This window comes from Lontra canadensis, unplaced genomic scaffold (genome assembly GCF_010015895.1).
Source record: "Lontra canadensis isolate GAN:19392208 unplaced genomic scaffold, GSC_riverotter_1.0 scaffold201, whole genome shotgun sequence".
NCBI lineage: Eukaryota > Metazoa > Chordata > Mammalia > Carnivora > Mustelidae > Lontra > Lontra canadensis.
The window spans coordinates 1,287,969-1,299,091 of NW_022631195.1; the positions used below are offsets into that span (position 1 = coordinate 1,287,969).

At 49.3% G+C, this 11,123-nt stretch overlaps 1 protein-coding gene and 1 long non-coding RNA gene across 5 annotated transcripts; both read left to right on the forward strand.

Moving 5' to 3' along the window:
- The first annotated feature begins 389 nt into the window (after positions 1–389).
- On the forward strand, positions 390–2,534 carry LOC116861641. Its single transcript, XR_004381516.1, has 3 exons — positions 390–449; positions 813–968; positions 2,489–2,534. It is a non-coding gene; the product is annotated as an uncharacterized LOC116861641 (long non-coding RNA).
- A 78-nt stretch (positions 2,535–2,612) lies between these two features.
- Positions 2,613–9,243, forward strand: ZNF34 (zinc finger protein 34). 4 transcript variants are annotated; one of them, XM_032848382.1, is made up of 6 exons: positions 2,613–2,629; positions 3,354–3,393; positions 5,036–5,109; positions 5,401–5,527; positions 5,961–6,080; positions 7,844–9,243. In XM_032848382.1, the coding sequence occupies exons 3-6, from the start codon at positions 5,077–5,079 to the stop codon at positions 9,205–9,207; spliced, it is 1,644 nt and encodes a 547-aa protein (XP_032704273.1). In that variant the 5' UTR covers positions 2,613–2,629; positions 3,354–3,393; positions 5,036–5,076; the 3' UTR covers positions 9,208–9,243. The 4 variants fall into 4 exon arrangements, with proteins under 4 accessions (XP_032704273.1, XP_032704275.1, XP_032704274.1 ...); XM_032848384.1 differs by lacking the exons at positions 2,613–2,629; positions 3,354–3,393 and adding an exon at positions 4,585–4,614; XM_032848383.1 differs by lacking the exons at positions 2,613–2,629; positions 3,354–3,393 and adding an exon at positions 4,672–4,876.
- The last annotated feature ends 1,880 nt before the right edge of the window (positions 9,244–11,123 follow it).

Sequence of the window (11,123 nt, forward strand, 5' to 3'; positions counted from 1 at the left end):
CCCCCCCCCCCCCGCCCCGCTGTGGACCTGGCTTCAGCGTGCTAAAACATGTCACCGGTAAGCCTGGTGTCTGTCTCTCCTGGTGGTTGCATGGCTTCTCTACCCAGCTCCAAAGGAAAGCGCCTGGTTCTGTGTGGGCTGTAGGGCCTTCAGCCTCTCACTAAAGCGAGGTCCTCCAAATCCCCAAGCTGCTCGCCCCCGCCTGGGTTCTGGAGTTTCGGGCTTATGGTTCCAGACTGCTACCTAGGCCGCGCGCCCGACTTAGGGCACCGCCTGTCGGTTCCTCCGCGAGGTTAGCTACTGAGACAAGGAGTCGGTTTCCCAGAGCGGCCCGAGGGTGTCTCCGGCTGGGACGCGGGGTGAGGGCGTCACTTCCGGTCGGTAGCGGTCGGTGCGCTGGGTGGGGCTAGTGCGGCCCGGCCGGGAGGCGGCTCGTCTGCGGCGCTGAGGTGAGTATGGGCCGGGCGAGGGCGGTGGTGACCGCGAGGGCTCCCGGGCGCGGGCCGCCGGCCGTTCCCTGTAACCACAGAGATGCCCCGGCCCCCGCCCCGCGGTCGACAGTATCTCCCGCCCCGGCGTCCCTCGGGCCGGCCCCGTTCCCACTCTCGGAGCCCTCTCGAAATGCCCCGTTCCCCGCCTCGGGGTTTCCCGATGGGCCGCAAGCCCCGACCCGTGCCGTCCCCCAGCCGGGCGTCTGCTGTCCGCCGCTCTGGCCGGGCTGTTCCTTGCCGGGCCCCCGCCCCGCGCCGCCCCGCCCGAGGGTCCTCCTCCGCGGTATGATGGCTCGGGGGAACCCTGGGGTCTCTTCCCAGGTCGTCCCAAGGGGCTGCTTCTGGGGCCCTCCTGGCCCGCTGACTCGAGGCCCTTTCCCTTCCCGGCTCCTCTCCGCCGCGCGGACGGTCACCAGCTCTCCAGACTCACCGCAGCCCGCAGCGTGACCCGGGCCTTGCCCTCGCTTCTGGGTGCAGGTTGTACTCCCCGCCCTTCCGCGCCGCCGCGCCGCCCGGTTTCCCTCCGCACCCGGTCTCTGGCTTGGAGCGCTCGGTGCCCGGCAACGCCTGTGTCAGTCGTGCCCCCGCCCCGCGCGCCTCGCAGCTCCCGTGCTTCCTTTTGCCTTTAGCAGTTCCCGAAGGGCCGGTCCCACGGCGCCTGCCTCCCACCCTTTTTCGCTTCTGGGGCTCCACGGCCTTTCAGAGGCCAGACGTCTGTTTCTCTTCTCTAGAGGCCTTTATTCACGTCTGACACTGAAGACTTTTTAAATAAAAAGTGCACCTGTTTCTGTGCTTTGAAAGTACATTAAACACACACACACACACACACACCAACTTTTAAAAGGAACTTTGGGGGCGCCTCGGTGCCTCAGTGGGTTAAAGCCTCTGCCTTAGGCTTGGGTCATGATCCCAGGGTCCTGGGATCCAGTCCCAAATCCGGCCGCCTGCTCTGTGGGGCGCCTGCTTCCCCCCTCTACCGTCCTGTGGTCTCTGGCTGTCTATGTGTCTCGCAAATAAATCTTTAAAAAACCAAAACGGAATAAAAACGTGTGTGTGTGTGTGTGTGTGTGTGTGTTAAGTAATCTCTGTGGCCAGTGTCTGGCTGGAATTTACCATCACGAGGTCCAGAGTGACAGGATGTACCAACTGAGCTAGCCAGCCTCCCCACCCCACGTCTTTTTTTGTAATGTAGGTTCCATGCGAAAGTGGGACTTGCGCTCACCGCCAGAAGATCGAGACTCCTATATTTTACTGACTGAACCAGCCAGGCACCCCTCCCCCCCTTTTTTTTTAAAGAAAGCTGTTGAAGTGGAATTGCTCTTAGATGCAGGGTCCCCAGTCCCATTTGGTTCCCTAAAAAACCCTTACTTTTTTCTTTTTAAGATTTTATTTATTTATTCATTTGACAGAGAGAGACAGCTAGAGGGAACACAAGCAGGGGGGTGGGAGAGGGAGAAGCAGGCTTCCCGCTGAGCAGAGAGCCCAACTCGGGGCTCAATCCCAGGACCCTGAGATCACAACCTGAGCCAAAGGCAGAGGCTTAACCCACTGAGCCACCCACGTGCCCTTTTCAGATTTTTTAAAAAAGATTTTATTTATTAGAGGGGTGCCTGGGTGGTTCACTCGTGAAGCGTCTGTCTTCGGCTCAGGTCATGATCCTGGGGTCCTGGGATTGAGCCCTGCCTCCTTCTCCCTCTACCACTCCCCCTGCTTGTGTTCCCTCTCTTGCTGTATCTCTGTTAGATAAATAAATCTTTAAAAAAAATTAAAGATTTTTATTTGAGAGAGAGCACAAGCGGGGGTGGGGCAGAGGGAGAAGCAACCTCCCCTCACTGAGCAGGGATTCCTGTGTGGGACTCAATCCTAGGACCCCAGGATCATGACCTGAGCTGAAGGCAGTCATTTAACTGACTGAGCCACCCAGGCTCCCCTTTTCCAGATGTTTATTGGACTCTGATTTTTAAAAAAAAATTTTAAAGATTTTATTTACTTCTCAGGGAGCACAAGCAGGGGGAGTGACAGGCAGAGTGAGAAGAAGCCTCCCCACTGAGCAAGGAGCCTGATGTGGGCCTCGATCCTAGGACCCCAGGATCATGACCTGAGCTGAAGGCACACGGTTAACTGACTGAGTCACGCAGGTGTCCCTCATTATCTATGATTTCCCAAGTTGTCATGTGTTCATTTTTTTAAATAAATGGTCTTTTTTTTGTACTTTAAAACATTTTGTAGGTCTTTTTTTAAGTATTAAGTATGTTTGCAAGTATCTTTGATTCTACAGCTTGTTTTTTTAATGTGTCTTGTACAGAAATTTTTGGAGTAAAACAAGTGTTCCTTGATGTACTGTATTTTGCATGTTATTTTCTTACAATAGCCATACGTTTTGTTTTAAACATTTAGGTCTTCAGTGTTTTTAAAATATATTTTTGTGCCATCGAAGGCAGCAGTTGGATTTTACTTTCCTGTGGAAAATCCGTTGTGTCGGTACCATTTTGGTTAGCGCGCCGTTATGTCATTGATACGCGCACCAGTCTGTTCCTTGTTTTCTGTACTATGTTCAAAGCTCGCTTTTATTACCGTAGTCTTACAGTAAGTCTTGGTATGTGGTAGGGCATGCGTCTGCCTAACTTCAGTTCTCTTCTGGCCTGGCCTTAGTTAATCTTGGATCATTATTATGATATTGAGTCATTTTGGTCAGATTTCATGTTTATGTCCTGTTGCAATTTTGGTTATACAGAATTAATAGATTTACTTGGGGAGAACTGACATTTTGATGACATTGAGTCCTTCTTTTTATTACCACTCTCTATTTCTCCATAGCTCTTTTAGACATCCTTCAATAAAGTTCTACTGTTTTGCCCCCAGGGTCTTGGACCGCACTCTGACAACTGTTGCTGCTTGTATGGTATGTAGAATTATGTCCCCTTTTTTGTTCTTAATAGTATTTCTTTTTCCATTTCTTTTCTGCCTCCCTCCATTGGACTTGCCAGATGTTTGTGTGTCTTATTAGCAGTGTTGAGATTATGTTTTGTTTCTTTAAATCAAGTATTCTTTATTTTCTTTCATCTTTTCTTGAATTACTTTTATTAGTCTGTGTCTAATTTCTTTATTTTTTTTAGGATTTTATTTATTTGAGAAGGAGAATTGGAGAGAGAGAGAGAGCATGTGGGGGAGGGTAAGAGGGAGAAGTAGACATCCTGCTCAGCGGGGATCCCAATGGGAGACTTGATCCTGGGACTCTAGGATTATGACCTGAGCCGAAGGCAGTCGCTTAACCAGCTGAGCCACCCAGGCACCCCTGTATCTAATTTCTTTTTTTTCTTTTTAAAGATATTATTTATTTGAGAAAAAGCACATATGTGCGGGGAGAAGGGCAGAGGGAGAGGGAGAAGCAGACTCCCCGCTGAGCAGGGAGCCCGATGTGGGGCTCAAACTCAGGACTCTGGGATCGTGACCTGACCGGAAGGCAGATGCTTACCTCACTGAGCCCCCCAAGGCCCCTGAGGTGGTCCTTTTTAATCATATATTTCCAGCATAACACCAGTGGTCAGAGAATGTTTTGCCAAATGGTATCTCTTTGGAATTGTTGCCTGGTGTGTGGTGTTTTTTAATAGTTTTGAAGATATATCTTGGAATCTCTCTGTTTCAAGCAACTATTCCGTACTCGTTCCACTTGTGTCTGAGGGGGGCGCGCTGGGATCCGTCATTCCAGGGGGCTTTGCCGGTTGCTCTCTGCTCCTCCCATTAGCATCGGCTTTCCGTGTTCCAAGTGTCTTGGTGGACATACACTTGTCTGCAGTGACAGCTTCTGGGTGGGTTTCCCTTTTACTAATATGTGTTATTCATTTTCTTTTAAGATTTTATTTATTTATTTGACAGACAGAGATTACAAGCAGGCAAAGAGGCAGGCAGAGAGCGAGGTGTAGGCAGGTTCCCCGCTGAGCAGAGAGCCCGATGCGGGGCTCGATCCCAGGACCCCGAGATCATGACCTGAGCCGAAGGCAGAGGCTTAACCCCCTGAGCCCCCAGGCGCTTGTCTTATATTCAGCCTTTCTGTGTTACTTTGTTTTAGGTTATGCAGGTGCGTTTTGTGTGTATCTATTAGAGACTCTTGTGCTTCTAGTAGGTGAGTTTAATTCTATTTCTAACCATTATTCAGCCACTGAACTTGCTCCTACTAAGGTATTTCTTACCATCTATACTTTGATTTTGTTCTGTACCTTCTGTGATTTATTTTTTTAAACTTCTGTTTGTCCTTAACACTTAACAAGTTGACTTTATTCTTGCATATAAAGTGAATGAGTATTGCCATTTTCCTCCTGAATGAGACTGCTTGGTGTGTCAGAAAGGTTGAGGGGAACAGATGACCTGAGGAGTTACCCCTGCAGGTGTCCCTGCGGTGGGGGAGGGTCGGGCAGGGCAGCCCCAGGCAGGGAGCAGAGTCTGCCTAGGAGACCAGCTGCAGCCTGATGGGGATGAGTGTGGCCCTGAAGCTGCCCACAGGAGGGGCAGGCTGGGCCACCATGTGTTCCTCTCTCTTCCTTCAGCACCAGTGTGACTCACACTGGGAAGCCCAGGGTACCAGGTGATGGCGGCTTTGCACCTGTCTGCCCTGCCCCAGGTGAGCATCGAGTTTCCCTGAAATCTCCACAGAGGGTTTCCCTGCCTGCTCTGTCTTCGCGGACACTGTCAGGCATCTTGGTCTCGGGTACTGAGCAGAGGATGGGTGACCCTGGGACCCCCTCCGCCAGCCTTCGGAGTTACTGGCTTAGTGACCAGGGACTCAGGTCACTCCCCTGGCCTGTACTGGGGGATCATGCCTGTAGTCACCCCTGTGCTGCTATTCCTGGCATACTTCTGCTGTTCCAGCCTGGGCCTACACCTGGGCCTGCAGCAGCCCCTGTCATTCCAGGCTGAGATGACCTTTGAGGACGTGGCCGTGCTATTCTCCCGGGAGGAGTGGGGTCGTCTGGGCCCTGCTCAGAGGGGCCTCTATAGGGACGTGATGCTGGAGACCTACAGGAATCTGGTCTCCCTGGGTAAGTCCCCTCACTAGGCTGCTGGTCAGGGAACAGCCCTGGGCACTGATGATTCAGCAGGGGCTGGGCTGGGGACTTCTTCCTCTGGTCCTAGGCAGACCTGGTTTGTGCAGACGAGAGGCCAAGTGGGGCTGGGTCAGTGCTTCTCTCCTCTGAGCGCCCAGATAAGACTTGCCTCCCTGCCCCAGGCCCAAGACAGACTCCTCCATAGAGGGACTGCATATCTCCAGGTGGAAAGAGTCACCGGGCTCTTGTTCCCGGTACTTGGATCTCAGATCTCGTCTTCATGACCATCCCCAGTCCTCTAGAGTGTCCAGACTTCCCGTCACCCCACTTTGCCTGTGCTTCTCCTTGCCGCCCCAGTTGCAGATGAGACACACTCCGTACAGCCCTGCATGCTCAGCACCAACTCTAGGCCCCGTTTTCTTCCCAGGAGCTGGGCCTGCAGGTCCCAAGCCTGGGGTGATCACACAGTTGGAACGAGGGGATGAGCCGTGGGTCCTGGATGCACAGGGCGCCGAGGGGAAAGAGCGACTGAGAGTCAGTGTCTCAGGTGCGTGAGGGGGGCCGCTTCCCCAGCAGTGGCTGAACAAGCATTTGTTGGGATCCAAGGTACGTGCTGAGTGAGTTAGGTATTTAGAACTAGGTGCATCAGGGCAGCGTGGTGACCCTGGGAATGGCGTGTGCTGAAGTCCAGGTCCCCTCTGTCAGCTTGGGTGCCTCAGTGTGGAGATTCTTGAGTTGAGTCTTCTAGGAAGGTGAGAGGGGGCCTTGCTGGTTAGAGGAGAAGAGGGACCCCGTGGAGCCCTGCCCTTCAGAGCTCATGCCCTGTGAGGAGGGTCCCATGGGACCACAGTGATGCAGACCATTACTTCATTCTCCTTTTCTAAATTATCCACTTGGCAATTATAAACTGTTACAAGGAAGAGAGACTGTCTCCTCACGCACATGCCGGTGTGTTCTCTGGTGTGTCCGCTGTCCCCTCCCTGGTGCTCTGTTCCACACCCATAGACGAAGGCTGCTTCTTGACAGGAGTGCAGCGATCCCGTGTGTACTGCTGTTGTCTCCTTCTTCACTCAGTGAGTGTCCGTGTTTATACACGAGTCTCAGTCGCTACTTTGGCTGGAAGTGCCAGTGGGAAGGGTGCTCTCTGGTCATTGCTGTGGACAACTCTGATAAGCTTTATTTTGCACGACTTGATGATGTCCTAGGAAGCAACCACTGGCTGAAGAACTCTTATTTCTCTTTTGTAAATTTGTTTAATCAAATATCGATTCTTAGAGAACCAGGATAAATCCTGTTTATAACTCGGTGAATTTTTGTAAAAACCATCTTCCAAATCAAAATCCAGAACAATTCTATTTGCCTGGGAGTCCACTGGACCTCCCTCTGTCATTTCCCATTGCTCCTTACAGGGTCCTTCTCTCTGACATCGGGAGGCCACTCTGCCCCTTAGCTCTGTGTCTGGTGTCATTCGGGGCGTCTGAAGTTGTGAGGGCTCCCATGTTGTACAGAGTATGTTCTGTTTCATCGCTATACAGTGTTCTATCATATGATTGTACCACAGTTATTTTCCATTCTTGTTAGTATTTGGTTGTCCCCATTTTGGGATAGTTGTACATGTTTCTCTTTCTCACAGAGAATGCACTTCTGGTGGTACATTTCCGCAGGTGGAGTTGATGTGTGGCTGTCTGGTCAGGAAGTAAGAAATGGAGGCTTGAGGGTATAAGGAAGCATTCTGTATGGCATCTTGAGTTTAAGGGGCTGGTGATTAACAGGGTTGCCTCTCAGGCCTCTGACAAAAGCCCAAAGAATGGGTTCAGCCTGCTAGGGAGAGCTGAGGGTCTTGGTGTGTCCCTTGTCCGTGGTTGGCACAATGTTGGTCCTCTGCTGTTCTGAGGAAACAGCTGGTTTTCCTTCCATGGACTCTGGGTGGATTAGCTGTTGTTAGTGGCTTCATGCTCACTTCTTTGTCTGTCACATGTCCTCCATGACTTTCAGGGCCCCTCTGGTCTCCGTGGTGGTGCAGAGCTTCCATCTTCTGTCCTTTTCTCCTGAGGACCAGTATCCTACAGTCCCACTTAAGCAGAAGGCAGACAGACTTGGTCAGCTCTGGGTTGAAGTACTTGGACCGCTGCAAGATTGCAGCCTTGGGCAGAGTCTGTAAGCCTCTGAGCTACAGGCTGTCATCTCTGCAAGGTGTTGTGACTTTGGAGGTGACGGAATTGGTACTGAACAGGTAGTCCGCAGCATCTTCGTTTTTTTCCTTCTCAAGTCCGAACAGGTGGTCCTAAGATGTTTTGTTCATTGTTCCAGGTCCTGGGACCAGGACTGGATGCAAAGAGTTGTCTTCAGGGGAGATGCTTGATGGGGAAGAGTTGGATCAACTCCAGAAGGCTGTTCCCCAAGGACCTGATCCTGGAGAGACCCAGGCATGTGTCTGGGAGCCAGAGGAGAGCCTGGACAAGCTAGTAGAGCAGAGAGGCCTGAGGCCAGTCACACTGGCCAACGAGGAGAACATCCGGGAGTCTGGGGGAGTCCTCGGGTTTTGGTCAAACCCCTTCTCTGATCAGAGACCTCACAAATGTGATATATGTGAACAAAGTTTTGAACAGAGATCATACCTCAATAACCATAAACGTGTACACAGGTCAAAAAAGACAAATATAGTCCATGATTCTGGGGAATTCTTCAGTGCAAATTTAGTTGTTAGAGACGATCAGAAAGTTCCTCTTGGGAAAAAATTGCATTATTGTGGTTACTGTGGGAAAGCCTTCAGGTACAGTGCTAACCTTGTCAAACACCAGCGGCTTCATAGTGAAGAGAAGCCCTACAAGTGTGACGAGTGTGGGAAAGCTTTCAGTCAGAGCTGCGAGTTCATCAATCACCGAAGGATGCACTCTGGGGAGATCCCCTACCGATGCGGTGAGTGTGGGAAGACATTCAACCAGAGGCCCAACCTCATGAAACATCAGAGGATTCACACTGGGGAAAAGCCCTATAAGTGTGGTGATTGTGGGAAACACTTCAGCGCTTATTCTTCCCTTATTTATCACCAGAGAATCCACACTGGAGAGAAACCCTATAAGTGTAATGACTGTGGGAAAGCCTTCAGTGACGGCTCGATCCTTATCCGACATCGTCGGACCCACACCGGGGAGAAGCCATTTGAATGTAAAGAATGTGGCAAAGGTTTTACTCAAAGTTCTAACCTTATCCAACATCAAAGAATTCACACTGGGGAGAAACCCTATAAATGCAACGAATGTGAGAAAGCCTTCATCCAAAAAACCAAACTTGTCGAACATCAGAGAAGCCACACCGGCGAGAAGCCCTACGAATGTAATGACTGTGGCAAAGTGTTCAGCCAGAGCACACACCTTATCCAGCACCAGAGGATCCACACAGGAGAGAAGCCGTACAAGTGCAGTGAGTGTGGGAAGGCCTTCCACAACAGTTCCAGACTCATCCACCACCAAAGGTCGCACCACGGAGAGAAGCCATACAAATGCAGTGATTGCAAGAAGGCCTTTAGCCAGGGTACTTACCTTGTCCAGCACCGGAGGATCCACACGGGCGAGAAGCCCTACAAGTGCAGCAAGTGTGGGAAGGCCTTCCGGCACAGTTCCAACATGTGCCAGCACCAGAGGATCCACCTCCGCGAGGACTTCACACGCTGACTGCGGAGGAGGGCCCATGAGTTCTGCCGAGCGCGGCCACCGTACAACCCGACCCTTTATTTATTGTCCACACAGTGTTGTTACAGATGAGGGACGTTTCTAATTAAAAACAAACAAACAGTTTTCTTAAACCAAAAGCAGTGCATGTTCATTTTGGAGAAATTGAGAGAGGTAAGGAAAACATAGTTCTCCCCCACGTAGAGAGAGGATCTGCCACTGGTGATTTGGTATACGCTTCCTTTCACACATTGTTGAGAGCACACAGGCTCTCACCTTCGCTACTTCCTTAATCCTGGAGAACTCACACTGGGAAGAATTCTACACATTGACATATTTTTACATATTATAAGTTTAAAAGCTTAACAGTCATACTTTTCTGTGTCTTTATAATACGGTTGATAATTGCCATTTTTATTGTAAAATATATACAACATAAAATTTACTGTTTAACCATTTTTAGGTATGTAGTTCAGTGGCATTAAATACATTCACAGTGTTGTATAACCGTCACCACTGTCTTATTTGCAACAGAAAGTCTGTACCCACTAAACAATAACTCTCCTTTTCCCCTTTTTCTCACAGCCGCTGACAATCTCTGTTCTATTTTCTGTCTGTGAATTTGCCTATTTCTCGTAAGTGGAATAATACATTATCTCCCCTTTATAGCCGGCTTCTGTAACTTTGCACAATGTCCTTGAGGTTCATCCATTTTGTAGCCTGTATCAGGATGTCGTTCTTTTTTATGGCCGAAAAAAAATGACCTTGTTTGTAGACACCATGTTTTTTTGTTTTGTTTTGTCATGTTTTGTTTATCCACTCATCTGTTGATGGACACTTGGGTGTTTCTGCCTTTTGGCTGTTGTACTTACTGCTACTGTGAGTGGGTGTACAAGTATCTTTTTGGATCCTTTTTGGGGTCCAGGGAGAGAGTGCATGAGCAGTGCTTGGGGGGCTGGGGCAGAGGAAGGAGGAGAGAGAATCTTAAGCAGGCTCCACATCCAGTGCAGAGCCTGATGTGGGGCTCAATCTCACGACCCCAAGATCATGATCTGAGCTGAATTCAAGAGTTGCTTAACCAGCTGAGCCAGCAAGGCACCCCTTGGATCCTTTCAGTACTGCTGGGTCTAATTCTGGGAGTGAAATTGCTGGGTCAGGGTAACTCTTCATTTAACTTTTTGAGGAACGGGCAGACTTCCACAGTAGCTCTACAATTTTACATTCCCACCAGTGATGGATAGAGGGTTCTAATTTCCCTACATTCTTGCCAACACTTGTTATTTTCCTTTTTTAAAAAATATCTATTCTAATGCGTGTAAAGTGGTATATTGTGGTGGTTTTGGTTTGCATTTTCCCTGATAACTAATGATGCTGAGCATCTTTTCAGGCTTTTATAGACATTTGTATATCTTCTTTGGAGAAATGTCTGTCCAATTCTTTGGCCCATTTTTGAATTGGGTTCTTTTTTTTTTTTTTTTTTTTTTTTTAAGTGTTGAGGTGTAGAAGTTCTTTGTATATTTTGCATAGTAATCCCTTATCAGATATATGATTTTTGGATATTTACTCTCATTCTGTGAATTCTGTCTACTCTCTTGTTTATGTCCTTTGATGCACAAAAATTTTTCATTTTTATGAAGTTGAGTTTATTTTTTCTTTTGTTGCCTCTGCTTTGGGCATCATAACCAAGAGATCATTGCTAAATCTAAGGTTAGGAAGATTTGTCCCTATGTTTTTTCCTGAGTTTTATAGCTTTAGGTCTTAGGTTTTGGTCGTTGATCCATTTTAAGCTAATTTTTGTGTATTGTTATGAGGGTCGAACTTCTTTTGCATCCAATTTTCCCTACAACATTTTTTGAAAAGACTGTTTTCTCCATTGAATAGTATAGGCACACCTCAGAGACACTGTGTGTTCAGTTCCA